General features: G+C 33.0%; 1 protein-coding gene across 3 annotated transcripts in view; it reads right to left on the bottom strand.

Moving 5' to 3' along the window:
* LOC114332687 (acyl-CoA Delta-9 desaturase) overlaps positions 1-26273 on the bottom strand; it is a 109583-nt gene that overhangs the window by 27000 nt on the left and 56310 nt on the right. The window contains exon 1 of one of the 3 annotated variants that reach the window (XM_028282514.2): positions 25222-25374. The exons of the other annotated variants lie outside the window; for them this stretch is intronic. Within the exon in view, the coding sequence (XP_028138315.2) occupies positions 25222-25280 (59 nt within the window). The 5' untranslated portion in view covers positions 25281-25374. Of the gene's footprint in view, positions 1-25221; positions 25375-26273 lie in introns of those variants that run through there. 3 annotated transcript variants of the gene reach the window in all.

Genomic DNA, 26273 nt, shown 5'->3' on the forward strand with positions numbered 1-26273 from the left:
TATAATAGCCATAGTAAAGACTAGCCAAATTAATAAATATCTAAACAACTGACACCTAATTGTGTTTGAACCCACGATCTAAGTGATCCCTGCCTATGTTCTTACTAACTAAAGTTAAAACTACCTCTTAAAACCCACAAAATTTCATTTTCATATCTCAACCGGTTTTAGAGCAATAAATAAATCATCAGTTTGTAAGAAAAATTTCAACACCCCCTATTTGGTAAACGAAGCATTTATAAAGTAAACGTTTATGAAGCAAACTGTCATTTTTTCGTGCAGAATTACCATTAAAGTTTGCCATACGTATTTAAAAACATTTTGTATTGATGAAAGACATGGCTTGTTAAAAAAGTACCTAATTTTCTTATTATCCAATATAAGTGAATGAATAAAAAAACATAATGTTAAGAAAATATAAGGCTATAGTTTGGTTTTAATTTCAATATGCTATTGCATGCTAGGCTAGAATTATTATGCTAGCATAATGCTAGCATATTCCACAGAGTGAGAAAAAACACAGTTTTATTGGTACACCCGGTATACACTGACAATAATTGACCTGTTTAGCAACAATATCTATTATTACTGCGATATTTATAAAGAATAAGACGAAATATTAAAAAAAATCACTTAAATTGGACAACAGGTTTAGGAAATTGGAGACATTAAAAATGATCCGTTTTTAAGGTGGTGCGTTAATTTCTTGGAGAAGTGTATATCATTAAAATAATATTTCGGTGTTATGTTTACAAGATATCCGGCATTATCTCTATATTTTTGTCTGGTTATGATACTTATAAATAATAGCCGCGCTTTTTCGGCAAACTCGGAGGGATTTTGTTGCAGAGAATTCTTTTCATTTTTACAAACGCATTTCTTGTTACTTCTATTATTCTTGCTCTTATTCTGTTGTTTGATCATTATTTTCTGAAATACACGTTCCAGACAGTTGTATTTTTCAACTCTTTATATAGGTATAAGCTTTATCAGTTAGGTGAATATCACAAATCGTTGCAATTTCTAGGAAATTCTTATTAAATTTTAGGTATTTGCGAACCATAAAATATTACCTCGAAAACTAATTTCGAAATATTTTTTTAAGCTTTATGTTAAGTATTTGAATCCTGATGCTAATTAAAGAAAATACTTGCACATGAATAATAAAAAAGATTACTAAATCTACAAAGCCAATTTAAGTAACCAAACAGTTGTTACTGGGAAATATTTTGCTGTTCTTATGTTCTAAGAATAACAGAGAGTGTTAATTGTTGGATAAATAGGTAAGTATAAATAAACCAATACTATAAAACAAAGGTATTTTATTAATAGGCTAATTAAAGAAAATACTTGCACATGAATAATAAAAAAGATTACTAAATCTGCAAAGCCAATTTAAGTAACCAAACAGTTGTTACTGGGAAATATTTTGCTGTTCTGATGTTCTAAGAATAACAGAGAGTGTTAATTGTTGGATAAATAAGTATAAATAAACCAATACTATAAAACAAAGGTATTTTATAAAAAGGAATGAATTCCTCTCATTGGCTGTATACCATAATAAAAATTACTAAAGACGTAAAAATCTTCCCTTGTAAATGGTATCACAAACAAACATTTTCGGACTAATCAGTCCATCATCATGTTGGACTCAGTTGAAACTAGCTACTGAGGTAGGTCGAATGATCTTACCAATATAAGATTTTAGCCATCTAGGCTACATTGAAAACGACAATAAGTCGATGATAACAGAATAAAGTATTTTAAAATCAGCACATGGTGTCTTCATCTTAGCTTCAAACTTCATGGTTGGGTTGAAGCTAAGATGAATACTCCATGTTGATTTAAATTCTTTATTGTGTTAACATCGACTTATTGTCGTTTTCAATGTAGCCTAGATGGCTAAAATTTTATATTGGCAAGGTCATTCGACCTACTTCAGTAGCTACTTTCAACTGCTTTGGATCTGGAGTCTAACCTGATGATGGACTGATTAGTCCGAAAAGTTTGTTTGTGACGTACTTGTGATGTACCTACTTTGAGTCCAACTTGGATCATTTGAGAAACAATTTTTAAATAAATTATGTACCATTTACAAGGGAAGGTTTTAACTTTTTTAGTAAAGATATTTTAATTTTGAAATTATCTGTCAATTATCAAGGAATCATTATTAGGCATAAAGGAATTATTCCTGTTTTTGTATTGGGTTATGTTTATCCATCCGACCTCTTGCTATTTTTCATTATGAGTTTCTCAACCAGAGGAATATCACTAGAACGATGGCTAGACGACTTTAAAGCAAAAGTGGGGGGAAACTGGCACCAAATAGCACAAAACAAGAAGAGTGGAGAACTCATAGGGAGTGGACGCAAATAGGTTGAAGAAGAAGAAGAAGAACTAATTTAACATATGTTTCCTAATATCTGTCGCTTAATTGATTAAAAATATTGATTGCCGATAAACTATTTAAACTTTAAATTAATAGGATAATGACCAAAACAATTTGACTCACTACAGCTATTAACAACAAAACAATATTGTACATCAAAAATAAAATTTTATTTAATTTAACGTCATATACACACACCCAAACTTATATGGAATCACCATGTATTTCAAAGTAATATTTATTAAACTAACTTTTGCATCCAAAAACGAAAATATGCCTCATGTGGGGTTATAGAACTTACAACGAGGATAGATTATTGGTCTTGTGGAGAAAATAATGTTCTGTATATGTAGAGCTAGGCGTAATACGTTCTGTCCAAAACCTATGCTAGGTAACAGGAACTAGGAAAGCTCAAAAATAAAGCAAGAGAAAGTCGCCAAAAGTAATAACGGCTCTCCACGATCTTTTAATTGTCCAATCAGCTGGAAGAGACCCAACCATTTCTCACCTACAGCTACAAAGGCAGCTTTTGGAAGCTACAGGTGTAACTGTTTCAGTTAAAACGATAAGAAGAAGAGTTCGTACCAAGAAGTATACAGCAGGAGACAGTTATGGGTTCCGAGTTATCCAGGCAGCACAAAATTGATCGCCTAAATTGGTGTCTTCACTACCACAACTGGAACAATGGGAATTGACAAAATGTGCTATTTTCAAAAAAAGTCAGGATTTGTGTAAAATCAGATGACCCACGAAGTTGTGTATTTAGAGGTCGAGGAAGACAATCAAGAACGAAAACTGTCAGATCTGTTCACAAATGTACAAGGGGAAGTGTAATGTTCTGGAGAGGAATTGTGATCCGTAAAAAAACTCCTCTAATTTTCATCCAATCAACTTTATCTGCTCACAGGTATGTTGATAACCTGTAGTCAGGCTCTGGAGAGGTGCAACAGGAGAATATTTAATTTTATTGAATGATAATGGACCTCTATATACCATTAGAGTGACTACATACATCATTGAATCAGAAGGTATCCCTTGTTTGGAGTATTCCTTGCTCACCCTTGCTTGATCCTATAGAGTATTTGTGGGATATGCTTAATAGAAAAATTAGAGCTCGCCGGGATAATCTACAAAACACCGCACGGCTAGTACAAGCTGCTCTTAAAGGATGGAGCAACCTACCACAACAAAATGTTGATAATTTGATTAGAAGCGTGCCCACGCAAACTGAAGCTTGCATAAGGACTAGAGGTGAAAACACTGACTACCACAAAATACAAAAAAAAATAAATAATTAAAACAATTTAAATATTATTCGTTTTACATTGAAATTTTGTATGCTATTGTCTTTAAAACAACTACTTTCAATTTGTTTGTTAAATACTTTATTGTTTTATTTAATTGTTATGTAAGTATTTGTTATTAAATTGCTTTAAAATAAATATTGTTTGAGTTCGTGTGTTCGTTTTTTTAAATTCGCACGTAATAGTAAGAAATATCAGATGATTCCATATAAGTTTGGGTGTGTGTATTTTAATGAATAATTTGAATTTACGGACGTCAAACATATTTATGTAATTTCTCTATTTTAGTTTTTTTATTACATTAATTTATATTTTATTCAAAGTATGTCAAATATAAATAATCATTTTCGTTGAAATTTGACCGCGCTGGACAGATGAGAAGGGAGATGCAACTTTTAGATCTCCCTCAGCCTTCTTTGCTCCAGCATTCGTTGGTTTACAAACTTTCGAAACCACGAAGGTGTTACCAGAAAACTTGGTCCCAATAAAGTTTCATTTTGAATATTATTTTAATTTTATTAAAGTAAAACTATTGCTTGTTATACAAGAACATTATAACGTACGGGCATGAAATATAGATAACAACCTACTCCCTGTTTGGTCGAGTCTACCTGCCAAATTTCATGAAAATCGGTCAAGTCGTTTCGGAGGAGTACGGTAACAAAGCCTGCGAAAGAGAATTTTATATATACTAGCTGACCCGGTGAACTTCGTTGCACCTTAGGTAGTGTGTCATAATTAGATAATGTGTCATAATTTTAATTCTAGATCAATTGGTCAAACGCAATTGCTAGAGATCAATTACTCAAAATCAACTGCTCGAAAATGAATTGCTCGACATAAAAATTGATCGAAATACAAATTGCTCGAATAAAAAAGAAAATTATATGTCCAAATATTTATTCACAATAATGCAAAATTTGTAGGAACATAATAAAGATATATTTAATATGACAAATTATATGATATTCCACGTATAAAGTACCTACGTAAATCGTTCAGCTAGACATCAGTGGCGGATCCAGGGGAGGGCGACGGGGCGATCGGCCCCCCTCTCAAACCAAGTTATACAGGGTGTAACAAAAATACAGGTCATAAATTAAATCACATATTCTTGGACAAAAACTAGTTTGAATGAACGTAACTTACCTTAGTAAAAATTATGCATATAAAAAAAGTTACAGCCCTTTGAAGTAAGTTACAAAATGAAAATCGATTTTTTTTGAATATGTATTAAATATCTTGACAAACATTCTCACATAGTAAGTATGCTACTAATTCACCTTATGTAAAAATACATAATATCCAACATTGTAGGTTTCCCTAATGGCGCCTGTGAAAATAGTCAAAATATATATTTTCACGGAGCAAAGTTTGGAAATTTAATATAAGAAAAGTCACTAATCATCATTAGGTAAGCATTCTCATCCTCCACAATATAGATTCTTACCGTCCAATTTACAGTACTTATAGACATAGACATTGCACATTTCAGTGTAATTGCTAGTTGAAAGTAATTCTTCTTATGGTCAGTCATCTGTAATATGATGCTGGCATTACGTTGGATCGAACGTGTTCGTTTTCTGTAATTTCTCTCGAAGAATTATTCCGTCGTTGCCCAATCACGACAATAAAAAACGGTAAGTGCTATATAATCTGAAGTCAGTGAAATTGCGAGAGAAATGCGTCCTCTAACCTTCAAGCAATTGCAATGTATTAGGTACAGGGTAGGTGTCAGCATGCATGTTGCAATCTGCTTCATGCTGAGTTACAATGAGAATAATAATAAAAATAATCAGCAAAAAGTACGAACACACCTCACAAAAGCACAAAAACGCCATCCTCGGAGAGCAGTAGAAAGAACGACACTACCCCGGTATTTAGGAGGACGAGGACTTATGGATATAGGTGAGCAATTAGATGAACAGATGGCTAATTTAAGAACTTATTTTCAGATGCAAGCTGAGATATCTATTATATATTGCGCTATCTGCGCAGTAGATGACACAACACCGATTAAACAGAGGGAACCAGAAATGCGCATAGACCACCTTACTAGAGACGATAAAAATCCGCACCTGGATGGGTAAACCTTAGCACGGGCGAGAAGTCAGCCAAGACTATGTCGACAACACAGCGTCGAACTATTGGTTGACATCAGGAAGGATGTTCCCTGAATCAGAAGGTTTATTGCTAGCCATTCAGGATCAAGTTATACCAACCAAAAATTACCTGAAATATATCGTCAAAGACCCCCAGGTCCAAAACTACAAATGCCGATATGGATGTCAACCCCAAGAAACCATCCAACATCTTACAGGGGGCTGCCAGGCATTTTCTGAAACTGAGTACAAGGAACAGCATGACTCAGTAGAAAAGATCATTCATCAATAGATAGCTATCAAGCTGGGATTTCTCCAAACGGACCATCTTCCATACTATCAATACGTCCCTGAGAGTATGCTTGAGAATGACAACTACAAGCTATACTGGGACCGCATTGTATTTATAGGTCAAACAGTGGCACATAATAGACCAGATCTCGTACTAGTTACCTGAAATATATCGTCAAAGACCCCCAGGTCCAAAACTACAAATGCCGATATGGATGTCAAGCCCAAGAAACCATCCAACATCTTACAGGGGGCTGCCAGGCATTTGCTGCAACTGAGTACAAGGAACGGCATGACTCAGTAGAAAAGATCATTCATCAATAGATAGCTATCAAGCTGGGACTTCTCCAATCGGACCATCTTTTATACTATAAATACGTCCCTGAGAGTATGCTTGAGAATGACAACTACAAGCTATACTGGGACCGCATTGTATTTATAGATCAAACAGTGGCACATAATAGACCAGATCTCGTACTAGTTAATAAATTAACAAGACAAACAACTCTAATTGCTGTGAGTATTATATCTAACAACAATAAATCTACGTACTAAGGTTACTGAAAAGATCGCCAAATACAGAGATATGAAAATTCAAATACTAAGACAATGGATAATGCAAAGTACCCAGACGATACCTATTATTATGTCGACTACTAGAGTGATTCCGAAGAACCTCCTAGAAAATATAAAACAGCTGGGTCTGAATGAACATCTCTATAAGACTATGCAGAAAGCTGTAGTACTCTCGACGGCCCGATGTGTACAAACATTTTTGGGAGATACTCCTGCATACCAAGTCACGTAGGGCTCGATAACATGGAAAAAGTCCCACCAGTGCTCAATATTTTTGATACCGTAGGTATCTGGGAAGAGTCAATTTTCCTCTGAGAGGGACTGTGAGCCGTATGGCTAAATCTGGATAATAATAATAATTAGCTTGTCGAGCCTAGTAGGTCCATGGCTTGATTGACCATTCTTCTTCGCCCCGTCTTGTCCATTGCTTTTATTCTTCAATTTCTGACATTGAGTCTCTTTAGATCCTCTTCTACGTTCATTTTCCACTTTGTTCTGGGTCGAGCATTCAACCATTTCCTATTTTATTAAACTATCAGAAAGAAAAAGAAACGAATGGATCCGTAACAAAACAAAAATGATATATGTCTCAACCCAAGCAGCAAAGCTTAAATGGAAGTTCGCCGGACATACGTTAAGACAGAAGGATCAAAGATGGACTAAGACCTCCAAAGATTATACATTAGAGACCTTGGAACCACAAACGAAAACGGGGAAGGCTACAAATGCGATGGTCAGATGACCTGAACAAACACGCCGGGTCAAAATGGATTTAAATCTCCCAAGATAGAGAGGTATAAAAGAAGGAAGAGGAGACTTATATCCAAGGATGGATGTGTAGGGCTGATTAGATAGATAGAATGTTAATTTTAGACAATTACAAACAAATTACAAAAGAATGGATACCTTTGATAAAGTTAGAAGTTTGAGGCTCTTTTGTGGCGCGTTTTACTTCAAATTTAGCAAATATTATGGAAAAATCTTTCAAAATAAAACTACCATCAAAATGAAAATACACTTTTGTGCCACGTAATACTCATATCTCGTATCAGTTCTTTTACACCAGGGAAATAAGGCAAAAAATACCATGTTCAGGACACTTGAGCAGCCTGGTTGCAAATGCCCGTCACAGTTTGGACGAGAAATATAGTTATTAACAAATAAGGGTCAAAAATGAGAGTTTTTGATTTAAATCGCTACAGATAAAAATAGGGTAATTAAATGTCTTATTTACAATATTTTTCTTGTAGCAGATGAGCCAAGATTTAAAATAGCGTTTTTTAAATTTTGGTTCGATTATTTGTTGCTTCGGATATTGCAAAATGAAACTAAAATTTCGAAAATAAAAAATTTGCTATAACTTTTGCGAAAATGAATTTAGGACTTTCATATTGCATGAAAAGTTGAGTCAAACAGTCCATACAATGCACAAAAATTTTAAGACGATGCGTCAATTAGTTTAAATTTTATTCAATTTGTCTATCCCAAAGAGCTTTTTTTCGCAATGTTATTGTTCAGAAAATAATAATGATACAGCAGTTCTGTGAAAACAACATGAAAGAAGAATAGTCATATTTTCAAAGCATTTAAAAAAATCATTAAAAAGTCATTTTTATCACTCAGAAAAATTTTTACTAAAATAGAGTCATTTTTGGCTTATAAACAATTTGAATAACTTTGTTAATATTGACTGTATGCTAAAACTACAATGGAATTTGAAGAACTGGTGGTTTTATACGAATTTTCGAAGAAAAACTTTTCGCTTAGGTTAATCACGGTCAAAGTTAGCCACTTTTTTTATTTAATTGACAGCTACTTTGTTTATAACCATTAAGCAACCTAACTAGAGCCATTTTGAAGTTGAAGATATATAGGTTATGTGTAAAAGTTTGAGTAAACTTTGAACCTCAACAGAGTGGTAATAAAGCTTTAAAAATTGCGTCCGAACGGAATTAATTCGTGGTTGGTGGAGGGGAATTACTAAAATACGTGCACTCAAAAAATGAAACTGATTCTGCAAACATATGCTGCGATTAATATCGCTGGAACTTGTTGATGGATTTTGATCATAATTTTTTAAATTTGTATGTAGTCGTAGTCTTATAGAGTACGTTATATACACACAACCCCATCTAACATTACAAAATGTTAGGGGGAACTCCCCTTATCACTCAGGGATATGAAAAATAGATTACGACCGATTCTAAAACCTACCGAATATACATATACAATTTCATAAAAATCGGTCAAGCGGTCTCGGAGGAGTATGGAAACTAACACTGTGACAGAAGAATTTTATAGATGTAAATATATAGACAGCTATTAAAAAATAGGGGTTGGTGATAGAAGAGTGAAAATTAAGGGTTGTATGTATTTTTTAATTTTATATCATATAAAATTAAGGTAGATAATTGTGCCCAAAAAAATAAAAAAAATGTCAGGTCCCTTAATATAATGTCCCTTATAACTTACGGGTATAAAAAATAGATTAAAACCTCTTCAACGTCCTACAGGATAAACGTGTAAAATTTTATAAAAATCGGCCAAGCCGTTTCGGAGTAGTATGGTAACTAACACTGTTACAGAAGAATTTGACGTATAACTGCGAATTAAATAATAAAAGTGGCTAACGTTGAACTTAATTAACCTAGGCAAAAAGTTTTTTTTTTCTGAAAATTCGTATAAAAATACCAGCTTTTGAAATCCTAAAGTAGATTTACTCTATAGTCAATATTAACAAAGTTATTCAAATTGTTTCGAAGCCAAAAATGACTCTATTTTACTAAACTTTTTTCGGAGTGATAAAAACGACTTTTTAATGATTTTTTTGAATACTTTAAAAATATAACTATTATTCTTGCATGTGGTTTCCACAGAATTTCTATGTCATTATTATTTTCTGAACAATAATATTGCGAAAAAAAAGCTCTTTGCGATAAACAAATTGAATAAAATTTAAACTAATTGACGAACCGTCTTAAAATTTTTTGTGCCTTATATGGAATGTTTGACTCAACTTTTCGTGCAATATGAAAGTCTTAAGGCCAGTTTCGCAAAAGTTATAGCACATTTTTTATTTTTGAATTTTTAGTCTTATTTTGCACTTTCCGAAACAAAAAAGGATCTGACGAAAATTCCAAAGGTGCTATTTTAAACCTTGGCTCATCTACAAAAAGAAGAATATTATAAATAAGACATTTAATTACCCTATTTTTACCTGTAGCGATTTAAACGAAAAAGCTGCCATTTTTGACCCTTATTTGTTAATAACTAAGTTTCTCGTCCGAACTGTGACGGGCATTTTTGTATTTATAATGTATTAGGTATATAGTACCCAAAAAATCCATTTGCAACCTGACTGCTCAAGTGTCCTGAAAAAACCTTATTTCTCTGGACTATTTTGTAACTGGAATATTGTGTACGACACTCATTTTTACCGCGTTTAGCGGTTTCTTATTCTTGTTTCTATAATATACCACTTTGCCGTTAAAAGCCGACCCTGTGATCATTACCGACTCTCGCAAGAGTACCATTCTTAAGAATGTTAAGATTTAAACAGTACAATCGCCGAAGAAAGTGAAACCTTGAACGTGGAGGAAACGTACGAGAACGGAACTTGGCGTACAGCAAACACGTTATTATGAATAAATATAATTCGAAGAGCTAGTGACCCAATAACCTCTTGATCTTTCGGTTTTGTATATTTTATATTAGGTACTTTCTATATTCGGAAGCTGGAGATGACATGCTTGAATTAGCAACAGCATTGGATATGGCGATTGTTAACACATTCTTTAAAAGGAGAGAAACTCAACTTATAAAGAAGACATACGTGAATGCAAGGACTGCAAGGTAATAGTTAGTGAGACAGTAAGCCAACAACATAAGCTGCTTGTTCTGGACATCGAAGTAAAAAGCGAAACTAAACAAAAATATCGGAGAGGACCACAAAAAATCAAGTGGTGGATGCTAAAATATGAAAAGGAAGGTCTATCCAGGGAAAGAATAGTAGAAAAAATATGTTGGAACATGAAAGGAAGCCCTAACACAATTTGGAGAAAAATGGCCAATATCATTAGAGAGACGGCTATTGAAATACTGGCGAAAACTTCAGGAAAAAAGTTTGAGGATAAAGAGACTTGGTGGTGGTCAAATGAAGTACAAGGAAAATAAAAGAGAAGGGAAAATTATATAAAAAGTGGCAAGAAACCAGATCGGACATAGATCTCCAAAACTATATGGTCGCCAAAAAGAAAGCGAAAGTAGCAGTAGCAAAAGCTAAAGCAGAAGCGTATTCAAACCTATACGATCAACTTGATACCAGGGAAGGCGAAGCAAAGATATATAAAATAGCCAAACAGAGCAAAGAAAGCAAGATATTTTAATCAGATTAGATGTAGCCGAGATGAAAATAATAAAATACTAATTCACGAAAAGGATGTCAAAAAGAGGTGGAGAAAGTATTTTGACAGTTTATTAAATGAAGAATTTGACAGACAGCCTGTGGAGTTAACGGAGACAGTAACAGCAATGGTTACCAGAATAACAAACGAGGAAGTGGCTCAAGCGCTTCAAAAAATAAAGAAAGGAAAACCAGTCGGACCAGATGATATTCCTGGGGAAGTATGGAGAGCATTGGAAGAGACAGGAATAACTTGGCTAGCAGGTCTATTTAATAGAATTATGGAAGTTGGACAAATGCCAGACGAATGGAGAAGCAGTATATTAGTACCTGTCTACAAAAACAAGGGAGACATACAACAATGCACAAACTACAGGGCTATAAAACTACTTAGCCACACCATGAAAATATGGGAGAGAGTAATACGTGAAGAAACCGAAATACCCGATAATCAATTTGGCTTTATGCAGGGCAGATCAACAACAGATGCAATTTTCATTGTAAGGCAACTGATGGAAAAATATAGGAGTAAAGAGACCAACGCTCATATGGTATTCATTGATCTTGAGAAAGCATATGATAGAGTTCCTCGAGAGATTCTGTGGTGGGCACTCAATAAGAAAGGAGTCCCTGGCGAATATGTAAAGATTGTGAGAGATATGTATGAGGGAGTAACGACTAGTGTTAGAACAGGTGTGGGAGAGACTGATAAATTTCAGGTGAAAGTAGGATTGCACCAAGGCTCGGTGCTTAGTCCTTATTTATTTTCATTAGTTTTGGACTAGATAACAGCGAAACTACAGGGTAGTATTCCATGGTGCCTAATGTATGCTGATGATGTAGTGTGAAAAGGAAATAGTGAAAGAGACTTAGAACAAAAACTGGAACAGTGGAGACAAGCTCTGGAGGAAAAAGGTTTAAAACTTAGTAGGACAAAAACAGAGTATTTGGAATGTTCATTTAAAGATGGAGTTACTACAAATAAAATGGTATCTTTGGATGGTGAAATGATTGTGAAAAGCAATAGTTTTAAGTACCTAGGATCGGTATTACAGAGTAATGGAGAAATAGATGGAGATGCATGCAGTAGGATTAGGGCTGGATGGATGAAGTGGAAAGAAGCGACTGGTGTGTTGTGCGACAGAAAAATTCCAATGAAGCTGAAGGGAAAATTCTATAAAACAGCCATAAGACCGGCTATGATGCACGGAACTGAATGTTGGGCAGTGAAAAAGAAAGAGGAACAACGAATGCATGTGGCGGAAATGAGAATGCTTAGATGGATGAGTAGAGTGACAAAGAGGGATAAAATTAGAAATGAGTATATTAGGGGACGTCTAGGTGTGGCACCAATTGATGCCAAAATGAGAGAGCATAGGTTAAGATGGTTTGGTCATGTTCAACGTCGAGACGTTAATCACTCAATACGAATAATAGCTGAAGTGCAGATTCCTGGAAGGAGTAGGAGAGGAAGACCAAAAAATACCTGGGGGGAGACGATAAGGCAGGACATGTTGGTAAAGGGGATTAACATTGATATGACCCAAGATAGAATTGTATGGAGAAATGAAATTACTGAAGCCGACCCCGCATAGGGATAAAGCAAAGAGAATGATGATGTACTTTCTATATTCGATGTTTATAGAAATTTTCTATTATTGTTGTCTTTGATAGGTAAATTAGTATTAGGATAATCAAAAGGCAGAAATTATAGAAAGTTTTGAAAATCATAATTTTAATGGACTTTTGACATTATCTATCACCATTAACTTTTTAGAAATGTTCTACCTATCTATACCATTTATGATACCAGAAGAAAAAACCTGAAAGAATTTCTAAAATAAAAAGAGGAATCAAACAGTAATGTATGTTTTATTACCATCAATTTTGTTTTTCTTTTTTTTACTGATTAATATATTTTGTTTTTTCTTATAATTTTATTTATCTTCTGCTTCCATCGCAGCTGTAGTTAATATTCTACACTAGTTAAAGTTGCACGTCATTTTTTACATTTAAAAACTGAAATAAGCTTACTTCTGTAAGCTTTTGTGTTTCCCCAGTGTTCTAACTATGGCAGTCCTTGTGTTATTAAGAAGTGTGTGATACTTGGATCGTCATACAATATCGTACGCCATTAGGACATGTATGACCAATATTCACATACTATGTTGCAGATGTTTGGAATAAATTCGTTATTTCGTAAGCCAGCATCTTATGACAGCAAATAACTTACTTCGACAGGAAAAATCCTGAGACAGGTCGATTTCATACTAATGGCGTCATCCATATGGACGTAATGACGTAATAGATGATTTTTTAAATGAGAAAAGGGGTCGTGTTCTAAGCTCATTTGAAATGTTATTCAATTCTCTATTCAGTAATATAAACATAACATACTTATTCATACAGCGTGTTCAAGAAAACAATTTTTGGATTACATTAATTGACACAAAAAGAAGAAAGTATGTAATTTGTTTAATTCAAAATACATTCTACTGCCGTCAGAAAACAGAAAAAAATGTTTTTATTTTGATAAATAAACATAGCTTTTCGCTTAATTTCAATGTTCAAGCTGCCACCCATCTGCCTCTTGGTATTTTGAACATTGAATTTAAGCCAAAATGATAGTTAATTTATGAAATAAACATTTTTTTTGTTTCTCGATAGCAGTAGAATATATTTTGAATTAAATAAATTTCATACATTATTATTTTTGTGTCAATTAATTTAATTCAAAATAATTTTTCTTGGACACCCTGTATAAATAATTATGTCAAGTTGAAATACTGATAAATTTTGTAGACACTTGAATGAATGAAGAAAGTGAAAAAAGTATATTAAAGTGTGTAAATATATTTAATTTCCTTAGCTGAGCGCTTTCGACATATATGTCATCTTCAGAGCTAATGGTCAAAGTATAAAAAAGTTGGTCTGTTGTGCAACTCCGGACTCCGGATGATGAAAGATTATTTGAATTATAATTAAAAATTGTAAAACAGTAAAAACAACCACTTAGGCGTTACAAACATATAAAATTTGGTCATGGTAAGGTATCAACCAGCCATTTTTAAGTGATGCGAGTCAACTGCTCGCTTAATGTCGCTAGCTTACGAAATAACGAATTTATTCCAAACATTTGCACCATACTGTATGTATCTAACTAATTTTAGATAGTCTTTGATGCATTTACTACAGACAAACTTTTCGAATTTTGATTTTTCTAAATTTGCACAAAGTTAACTAATTTCCTCTATATGACTATTAGTCCTGTCGCCAGGGGGGGTACAACGGCCTCCTGTATTCAGATGGACTTACCCAAGTTTTTTTTATGTATTTTGACCCGTAGAACACGAATTTTTTGGGTAACAGTTGATCCGGATGTCGATAAGATTGTTATAAACAAAGAAGTTGAGGAATTACATAACAGCGATTTCTCGCAAAACAAAATATGTTTTTGTATTTTTTGGGCCATTCTCACCAAAAAGTGTTCCTATAAATTTTTTCGTAGGATGCATAGTTTTCGAGATAAACGCGGTGGAACTTTCAGAAAATCGAAAAATTGCAATTTTTGTACCCGAATAACTTTTGATTAAGAAATAAAATAGCAATTCTGCTTACCGCATTTGAAAGTTCAAGTCAAAGTATATCGGTTTTAGTTATTTGCATTGCTAAAAATTTATTATTTTATTGTTAAACAAAAGTATAAACACCTAGTGCTGGAGTGATGTTTTCAATGATTTCTCATTTAAAATCGAACGAGTAGGTAGAGTAGGTACAAGTGCAAGCGAGGCTATTTCTACGTATCATGCATGTAAACGCATGTATTAGGCACGGAAACACTATGTGTTTATAGCTTTTTTTAGCAATAAACACATAAATTCTTAGCAATGTATATATTCGAAGCCGATAGAATTTGACTTGAGCTTTCAAATCCGGTAAGCAGAATTGCTATTTTATTTTTTAATCAAAAGTTATTCGGGTTCAAAAATTGCAATTTTTCGATTTGTTGAAAGTTCAATCGCGTTTATTTTGAAAACTATGCATCCTACGAAAAAACTTGTAGGAACATTTTTTGGTTAGAATGGCCCAAAAAATACAAAAACATGTTTTGTGTTGCGAGAAATCGCTGTTATGCAATTCCTCAACTTCTTTGTTTATAACAATCTTATCGATATCCGGATCAACTGTTACCCAAAAAATTCGTGTTCTACGGGCTAAAATACATAATAAAAACTTGGGTAAGTCGATAAGTCCATCTGAATACAGGAGGCCGTTATACCCCCCCTGGCGACAGGACTATATGTCAGGTTGTCATTTTGAAACGACCTTTAGTAAATCACATCTGAGCCCAGAGCCCGCCAAATAAAATTCTATTTTGCTGTCGTCACAAAATAGAATTTCATAATGGGAGAATCAAGGGTTGCTAGGCAACGTGACGTCACTAAAATATAATTCTATTTTAGTGACGTCACGTTGCCTAGCAACTGTCGATTCTCCCATTATGAAATTCTATTTTGTGACGACAGCAAAATAGACTTTTATTTGGCGTGTTCACAAAATAGAATTTCATAATGGGAGAATCAAGGGTTGCTAGGCAACGTGACGTCACTAAAATAAATTCTATTTTAGTGACGTCACGTTGCCTAGCAACCGTCGATTCTCCCATTATGAAATTCTATTTTGTGACGTCAGCAAAATAGAATTCTGTTTGGAGTGCTCAGGGCCCATAGCAAAAGCCGGCTTTTGCCCAGTATCCATGATTTATCATGTGAATTTTAACAATTGCTCTTCTATGAAGGATTTATAAGAGGACGTAAGTTTTTTCAATCTTTTGTTTATAAAAAATCTCTTATCTTAAATGTCCTTTTAGGAAGCTCTGATGATGGCACGTTATGTGTTGAAAGTACTTGACTGATTATTAAAAATTTTTTACACACTTTCAATTTCTTTGAGAACATACACCTGTTTGCCGATTTGACCTATTTAGAAGTGTGTACAAGTCATACAGTCTGTTTCAATTAATTCACTTTTTGCCTTACTCATTACTTCAAGTATTTGTTGTGATTTCACAAACGGTTTGCATTTTATCATTATTAGAAGAAATTGCACCATGAAGATTTTAAACGCTCTACATCCACTAAAACGCTAAACATTATAATAATTGCACGCTATTACTTTCATTATTAATTAAACTTCTATAAAACATAGACTTTTATGAAAAATCTTATTTTCGCTTGTACGAGTCGAAAAAGATCCGTGATATAAATAATTTTATTCTTTGCTTCCATGAAGTCTTCTTTATTTTTTGAAAGTAGAATTATTCTATAACAATGAATTAATTATTTCTTCTTCTTTTTCTTCTTCTTTATGTACCTACCTTGTCCGTTTAGAACGTTTGTTACCATAATAGCTATCCTAAGTAACATGATTGTATCAACACCCTACCAATCTTGCAAGTTCTTCAACCATGAAGTTCTTCTTCGTCCTGGACTGCTTTTGCTTGATATTTTCCCTTGCATAATATTTTGTAGCAACCTATATTTGCGACCTTTAATCACATGTTTGAAATACTCCAGCTTTCTCTTCCTGATGCTTTTTATAAACTCAGTAATCTTGCTGAGACGTACTAGTATTGTGGAGTTTCTAATCTTCTCCACCCAAGAAACTTTTAAAATTCTTCTATAGCACTACATTTCGAAAGCCTCAAGGTCTTTTAGATAGATTTTATTTACAGTCCAAGACACAGTTGTCAGAGTCAAGACACAATTTACAGTCTTTTTGTGCAGACATGTGTAACTATATGCCTGTTTTTAAACGTCCCTCCAGTAAGTTGTCATTTCATCGTTTTCTTGGTCTTCCGACTGATCGTCTTCCTATTGGGGAACCGTCTCTAGTCAGTCCAAGACTCGACACTATAAAGTAAGAACGACAACACGTAGCAGCGAAGTTGCGGATCCTCAATGCCAATTTTAGGTCTCTGTTACCTAAAATGAATATATGCGTTAAAATTGAACTGATATCCAAGATGTTGTTTACTTACTACGAGTTTTTCCCGTATGTTCAGATCCAGGCCTGCTTCCTTATAGCTCTCAACTACACTATTAAGAAGTGTTTGCAGATCTTCTTGAGTAGGAGCTATGAGTAGGTACCTACTGTGTCGTCCGCATATCGCAAATTATTGATGACTTCACCATTTACAACTATTCCTTCTTGTTTTTCAGAAAGTGCATTTCTGAAAATTCTTTCGGAGTAAACGTTGAAAAGCAGGGGCGACACGAGGTATTCTTACCGTGCTTCTCTTTGCCTGTGCAAATACTAAGAGTCTATTATTGCAAGCCGTCTACTAAAACTGATGTTGTTTGATTCCAATACAAAGCAATGTCTCTTAGAACTTCTATCAACCGATATAGAGTGTTTCACACGATGAAATGCCGTTTGGAAGTCAATAAAACAACGGTACATGTCTACAGATATATCGCCGTTCGTCCCAAACAATGCCAAACTCATTCCTAACCCGTTACGGAAACCAAACTGTATGTCACTTAGGTATTCCTCGCATTTATTGTAGATACGGCCATGTATTACCTCCAGAAAATTTTTCAATAAATGGCTTAACAAACTGATGGTTCTATAATCAGTATAGGTTTCTGCTATTGTCTTCTTAGGTAGGGCTACGAACAATGAATTGGATCAACTATTAGGTAGGTGTCCGCTGATATAAATGGTATTGAAAAACGAAGTTACAGCCTCTAAAACATTGCTTTCATTTATAATCTTGTATATTTCACTTGGGATACTAATTTCTGAACAGTATATTTATAATTAACTAGTTTTGATGGTAAATAAGCCACAATTTTTCAAAAAAAATATTTTATTAACGTATCCTTTTCATACTTTACAGGAAGTATATGTACTGTACAAACTACTAAATTATGTTAAACAAACGTTTCTGGCTATTACCAGAGGCGTACTACGGGGGAAAGTGAATAGTTGACCCTTTCCAAATTCTACGCCACTGGCGGAATTGCTATTTTAGTTCAACTGTTGGATTCTCCAATACTTTCTATGAAAATAATATACTCTTCATTCGTAACGATAAAGTCATTAGTTTTCGAGATGTTTGAAGTTAAAAATTAAACAGCACGGTTATTTTGATTAATGTATTGTGTCGCTTGAAAAATAATCATTTTATCGTTACGAATGAAGAGTATATTATTTATATAAAAAGTATTGGAAAATCAAAATATTACACTAAAATAGCAATTTCGTCAATGGCGTAGAATTTGGGAAGGGTCAACCAGTCACTATCCCCTGTCGTACGCCTCTGGTAGCAGCTAGAAACGTTTATTTATATAAATTTAGTAGGGTGTACAGTACCTACACTTTCTGCCAAGTATGATAAGGATCCGCCAAATAGTTTTAAAGTACTGGGTACAAATAATTTTTAAATTTTAATCAATGAATCATATATCATACATTAATCAAAATAACTGTGCCGTTTCATATTTAACTTCAAATATCTCGGAAACTAATGAGTTTGCCGTTACCAATGAAGAGAATATTATTTACGTAGAAAGTATTGAAAAATCTAAAAATTACACTAAAATAGCAATTTCGTCAGTGGCGTAGAATTTGAGAAGGGTCAACCATTGTCGTACACCTCTCGGTAGTAGCTCGAAAGGTTTATTTAGAGTTACCTTTAAGAATGTATGTAATTTATTTAATTCAAAATACATTTTACTGCTCTCAGAAAACAGAAAAAAAAGTTTATTTGAAAAATAATCATGGCTCTTTGCTTAAATTAAATGTTCAAACTATCACGGGGCTGGTGGGTGGCTGCTTTAATATTGAATTTAAGCAAAAAACAATATTTATTTGCCAAATAAACATTTTTTCCTGTTTTATGATAGCAGTAAAATGTATTTTGAATTAAATAAATTACACACATTCTTCTTTTTATGTCAACAAATTTAATTTAAAAGATTTTTTGGACACCCTGTATAAATAATTATGTTAATGTTTATATTACTGAATAGAGAATTGAATTACCTTTCAAATGAGCTATCACACGATCCCTATTTTCATTTAAAAAAATCATCGATGACGTCATCACGTCCAGATCGGTGACGTTACTAGATATATGCCAAAAAGTCGTAATTTAAAAAAAACTTGACTTAAAAATACAATCAAAATTCCATTTTTAATTCAGTTGCAATGCGAAGGCAAAACAATCTTATTTTTCACTTAAGATACGGAGAGCAGTCCAGCCCTCTGAATCGACGATTTTCGACTTTTGTTGGAGTCTCATCGGAGAGAACGTAGGCCTGCTTCTCCATACTTTAAGTGATCAACACCGAGAGTTTATCCCTCACACCGCAACTGACGTGAATGGACTAGGTGACTAGCGTCATCTGGCAATTGAAAGATGAAGTAGTTTTCAATCCTAATAACAATATTATTAATATTTAAAAATATTAAAATATTACTAAATGATTTTTAAATTGACAATTTATTGGTCCATTTTCTTGCTAACACCTCCATGGCTTCTAAAATTTGCAAGCCAGATGGATGCTGAAGCGAAGAAGACAAGAGGGAATTCAAAAAACTTACAATTCACGACCCCGTCTGTTCAGCTGGTAAATTCCAACAGAAAATGGACCTAAGTTACTCAAAAAAGTAACGACCAATATAAAAATAAAATAAAAATTTCATTTTTAATTCAGTTGCAATGCGAAGGCAAAACAATCTTATTTTTCACTTAAAATACGGAGAGCAGTCCAGCCCTCTGAATCGACGATTTTCGACTCTTGTTGGAGTCTCATCGGAGAGAACGTAGGCCTGTTTCTCCATACTTTAAGTGATCAACACCGAGAGTTTATCCCCCACACCGCAACTGACGTGAATGGACTAGGTGACTAGCGTCATCTGGCAATTGAAAGATGAAGTAGTTTTCAATCCTAATAACAATATTATTAATATTTAAAAATATTAAAATATTACTAAAAGATTTTTTTCTCCAACCGTGTTAAAAATGCAATTTTTAGCACTCCATACGAGCGTTAAAAATGCTACTTTAAGGCACTAGTGCTTAAAAAAATGTTTAAGGCACTGCAGTTCGTATTGACCGTATATGCAATTTTGATGTATTGTCAAAAAAATATAAAATTGGAATGTCAGTCAAGTTCAAGTAAAAGTTTTTGTAGATATTGTCCTGTAATTACGTTTGTAGAAAAACTATTGTATGATATGCATGTTAAAAAGTACATTTTTAAGGCACTCATGTGAATTGCAGAATTCGCTTTCGCTCATTCTGCAAACTTTCAGATGCGTGCCTTAAACGTGTACTTTTAACACTTATATCATAAATAACTATTAAATTGAAAACTTATTGGTCCATTGACCATGGACCAATAATTTTTCAATTTAAAAATCTTTTAGTAATATTTTAATATTTTTAAATATTAACAATATTGTTATTAGGATTGAAAACTACTTCATCTTTCAATTGCCAGATGACGCTAGTCACCTAGTCCATTCACGTCAGTTGCGGTGTGGGGAATAAACTCTCGGTGTTGATCACTTAAAGTATGGAGAAGCAGGCCTACGTTCTCTCCGATGAGACTCCAACAAGAGTCGAAAATCGTCGATTCAGAGGGCTGGACTGCTCTCCGTATTGTAAGTGACAAATAAGATTGTTTTGCCTTCGCATTGCAACTGAATTAAAAATGGAATTTTTATTTTATTTTTATATTGGTCGTTACTTCTTTGAGTAACTAGCTGAACAGACGGGGTCGTGAATTGTAAGTTTTTTGAATTCCCTCTTGTCTTCTTCGCTTCAACATCCATCTGGCTTGCAAATTTTAGAAGCCATGGAGGAAACCAAGAAAATGGACCAATAAGTCTTCAATTTAAAAATCTTTTAGTAATATTTTAATATTTTTAAATATTAATAATATTGTTATTAGGATTGAAAACTACTTCATCTTAAAAATTGACTTGTTTCAGATTTTTTTTTCCAAAACCGTCCATTCTCGAGAAAATGAATTTATTCCAGCCTTTACGTGCTCACTGTATATTATAAATCAAAATTTTTATCATACGCATCACAGATTAAACTGCAATAAAATCATTCCTAAATCGACTAATTTATTTTTTAAGTGTATTATTTAATGATTTATTGTTCTATAGACCGTAGAATGATCCATTATAAAAATAATTATTTATTTATCATCCATAAATTACCAAATTCGATTCAATGACAATAATAATAAATCATTATAGTTTAATATCGTTGGCTACTGTTTATCATGCCTAAATCATTGGCATCTGCATAAGTTTTATTATTTGTAGCATATATTTTAATTACTTTTAATGAGTCATTTATTCATAATTTATTCATAAACAGTTTCGTTCGACGAAATCCAAGTCAACCTATTTTGTTTGTAGTAAAGTAGAGGATCTTTTTAAAGAATAAACCTATATCTATTACACATATAAAAAACACAAACTATTTAAAAAATGCATGGAATATAATAAAAAAGTATGTATTCATATACGTTTGACAGAGGTCAATATCGCACCCTCAGTAATATAAGGACCTAACTCAAAATTTGTGTTAACTGTGATTTTAAATGATACAGACACAAAATGAAATTCTCTACCGGTTAGCATTGACAGAAGGATAAAAAGAACATGAATGGTTCGGTAAATATATTTGTGCCTCTCTCTCACTCTCCCCGGCCACCTCTGGTTTTTACTGCTACAAGGGAGCAATCAGTAACATGTCTTTCTATGACGAAAATCCTGGTTAGTTTGTGTTTTAACATTTTGTATTATATAGAATAGTTTTTAGTTGAGCCGTTATATTATGCAAAATGTAATAAATAAATGGGTCTAATTCATAATAGATCGCCATTTTGTATAAACAGAGACAGGGCATTAATAATATAAGGGATCACACTTAAACAGTTCCTTATTTCTGTTATGTATATATGGGACTAACTTGAAAGTATTTTTTTCAATTACATATAATTAATGGAATTTATTTCAATAGACGATTTACAAATTCTCCTAGAGATTCTCCTAATAATGAAAACATATAGAATATAGATAAAACAAAATACACGGTGATCAAAAAATAAACCTGTTGACTACATACATCTGACATTGGAGGGGAAACCGCTAGAGAGGGTCGACAAGTATAAATACCTCGGAGCAATTATAAACTCACAGCTAGATCAAAATGAGGAGATAAAGGTCAGAATAGAAATAGCTCGAAAAGGATTTATAAAATACAAGTCAATGTTTACAAATAAGAAATTGAGTATGGACATTAGATTGAGGTTCCTCGAATGTTGTGTTTGGTCGCAACTACTATATGAAGTAGAAGCTTGCACTCTAAAAGCACAATCCGTAAAAACATTGGAGGCATTCGAAATGTGGCTACATAGGCGTATTCTGAAAATTCCTTGGACTGCAAAAGTCGCAAGCAAAGAAACGTTAAGACGAATTGGACATGGCAGAAAGCTTATGAACACCATTGAAATAAGAAAAACATCTTATCTGGGCCACATAGTTCGATCTCCAGGCCAAATACTCTCTGCTTCTCGTCATTATGCAAGGAAGAGTAGAGGGAAAAAAGGCTTGGAAAAAATAAAATATAAGTCAATGTTTACAAATAAGAAATTGAGTATGGCCATTAGATTGAGGCTCGTCGAATGTTATATTTGGTCGCAACTACTATATGGGGTAGAAGCTTGGACTCTGAAAGCCCAATCCGTAAAAAAATTGGAAAAGGCTTGGGAAGAAAGAAGAAACCTTGGCTAAGCAATATCAGAGATTGGACTGACCTCAGTGTTGAACAGATATTTTACGTTGCAAAAGATAGGGAAGTGTTTAAAGAAATGATCTCCAACCTTCGTTAGAAGACGGCACAGTAAGAAGAAGAAGTTACATATATTATGTGTCCTCCTTGAAATATGGAAAAGGTATAGTCTACAAACAGATAATAATTCAAGTCTACGCTCTCACTAGTGGTTATAATGGTATCGAAATAGAAGAACTGTAGTATGAGGATACAAGCAAAGCAAAGGGAATGGAAAAAGCTCACTTTATTTTGTAATGGGCGGTTTTAACGCTAAGATAGGCAATAAAAACAATCAACATATGCAGATCAGAGGAGAATTTTCGAAGAATCAAATGAACGAGGTTAAATGTTACTAAATTACCTACAAAGTGAGGACTTATACAGCATGCACTTTTTCATTCTAAAAAGCTAAAAATAGAAAGTGGACATGGAGAAGTGTAAATAACCAAAAAAAAAACGAATTCTTAACTTCAGTATGGGTGGTTACGACCGTTTAATCAGAGTCAAAGTAAGTATCAATCCCAAAATGGAAAGGAAAAGGAATTATAGGCACCCTGCGATAAAAGAACTGAAGAACATACAATAAGGATTCAAGAACTTCTGAGTACTAGATTACCAACCCAAGAGAATCTAGTAACAATAAAATCGAATAACAATAAATTAAAACAAACCATCTGAGAAGCTGTCGAGAAAACAGAAAACCTAACAAAAGGATTCAATGAATATAAAGGAACAAACAGAATCATAGAAATCAGAAAAATAATAATAACGATCGTATAACAAAATAAATATATTATGAAGATATTAAAACAAGGAATATGATGTGAACAGCAACAATACAATAGCTACAGTATCTCGGACATGTGATGCGGGGCGAGAAGTATGGCATCCTGCGACTCATAATGCAGGGAAAGATAGATGACAGAAGAAGCATCGGAAGAACACGAATTTCATGGCTGAAGAACCTGATAGAATAGTTTGGATGCAGCTAAACAACTATTTAGGGCTGCTGTCTCAAAAAATTAAAATAGCTATGATGATTGTGAACCTCCGTAGCAAAGATGGTACCTGAAGAAGAAGAAGCAACAATACAAAAGTTGAGGAATGAAATTGGAGACATACAACAAGGATATAAGCAAATGTCTGACATTGTTGAAAAATATTATAAAGAACTCAACTCATATGTTACCGGCATAGTGGTTACTAACTTTCATAATATTGCGAAATACTTACTAAATAATTAATAATTAAATTAGGCTTTTTATTTATCTGATTTTTATTGCACCTAAATAAAATATTTTGTGGTTTTTGCATAAAAAATATTTTATGAAATTCGTATAAAAAATGTTTTTTTCTATGGATGCTATACAATGTGCAACTTCTCTCACTACTTACATACATTCAATACGAACAATTTCTCAGGCTGTGAGAAAAGTCGGCCATTGCAGTGAGAAATATTTTTTCTCACGGGTTCCATACTAGAATCGCGGTTTCCATAGTAACATGCACAATATGCACATGAATTACCTTTCAAAACTGTTCAAATATAACTGGTAACTATACTTTTAAATAAATAAAAGTATATAAATATTAAGAATATTAAATACATACATATGTGTATACTATGTATTTTATTTCAATTTTGGCATATAATCTACATATGTAAAAGCACCTACATTATTTAATTTTGAAGTTTGAACTCTTGACAAAACGCATCCATAGAAAAAGTACAGTGTACAACACGTGAGAAAACGACATATTTCTCGCTTCAAACTTCTGCGCTCATGAGAAATATGACTTTTTTCTCTCTTGTACAATATACTTTTACCGTTGATTGATGAATATACTGGTACGCTATTACACAAGTGTGTACACTTGTATATAACAGCTTACGAACGTAGGTGCAAAATTTCGGATCAATGCTTTTTAAATGATCAAAATGCAAAATCTTAACGCAGAATGAAAGATTACAATATTATCGAGGGTGGAAAGTTCCTTATAATAAATTAAAAGATTCTTCCGAATGAGATATTTGAAATTAAGAATTACCCTCAATTTTCTTTTATTTTTCATCCACGTAACTTATTAAAATAAACATTATAGAAATTTTCAGGGACTTTCGGCCGTCGGTAATAATGTAATATTTCATTCTGCTTTTAAAATTTTCAAACATACTTATTAGTTTTCTCAGGATTCTAAAAAAATTCATTTACCCGAAATTTTTCTAATTTATTAACGTAAAAATATATTTCACAATTAATACTAATAGTAGAAATTTTCAAAATACTAACCTTTCACCATTCATAATTTTGAACCAAATTTTCAACTTTTTTCCCAAATACCAAAACATTTTTTTAACTATCGACTAACTGAAGAGCGCGAAGCTACTGTTATAAAAGTAATAACACGACAAATTTTATAGTAATAATAAAAAAGTCGTTAGCAATCGATACACAAGAAGGACCACATATAATTCAATTTATAGTTTGTTTGCCCCCCCAATAAATGAATATATTCTGGTTAGACTTGTCCATGAATCTTATTAAATAATTGCCAAAGAAAATGATATACTTTACTGAATATTCTGCCTCATTAAGTTACAGATTGAATAACATTTTGTCTAATAATAATAATTAATTGTTAAAGAATTTGAAATTTAGAATATAAAGTAGGAATATAATTATTGTATAAACTCTTAAGTTTTCAACAATAAAAATATTTAAAATTTATTAATAATTAAGTGAACAATAATGAATTAATTCTTTGGTAAGTGACGTTGTATTGATACCTAATCTTTTGTTTTGATTTGAACTATCAAATCAGGGAGACCCATCTGTTTAATGGATAAAAATTATGTACTTTAGTATGTTAACAATAGGACTTTTCATCGACTCTCACTTTGATCGACTCAGTTGATGACAGTAATCGAATGGCGAGAATTTGAGTGAACTTAAACTTAAAATTTATTTACTTTAAGTATTAAAAATATTGTACACAATTTGCGTTATTAACAATTAAATTTATGTCAAAAAGTGAAATTCTGTAGTATTTTGTAAATATATTATATATAAAATAAATTAAAACTTTACCGATTTAGTAATTATTCAATATTGATAAATATCGATTAACAATCGAAAGCGGCCATATTGCAAAAGTTATCTGTCATCACTGTCATGAAATTATTATGACGTCTAAATCTTAAAATGTTCTTAAATTGTAAATTGCAAGTAAGTGTTAAAACCAATATCAAATTATTGTAGATAGTGAAATTGCAGATAAAATATATTTTGGCATTATCCAAGCTGTCAAGCTTTCAGTACTTCATTTCCCAGTTGTTCATTCA

This window comes from Diabrotica virgifera, chromosome 1 (genome assembly GCF_917563875.1).
Source record: "Diabrotica virgifera virgifera chromosome 1, PGI_DIABVI_V3a".
NCBI lineage: Eukaryota > Metazoa > Arthropoda > Insecta > Coleoptera > Chrysomelidae > Diabrotica > Diabrotica virgifera.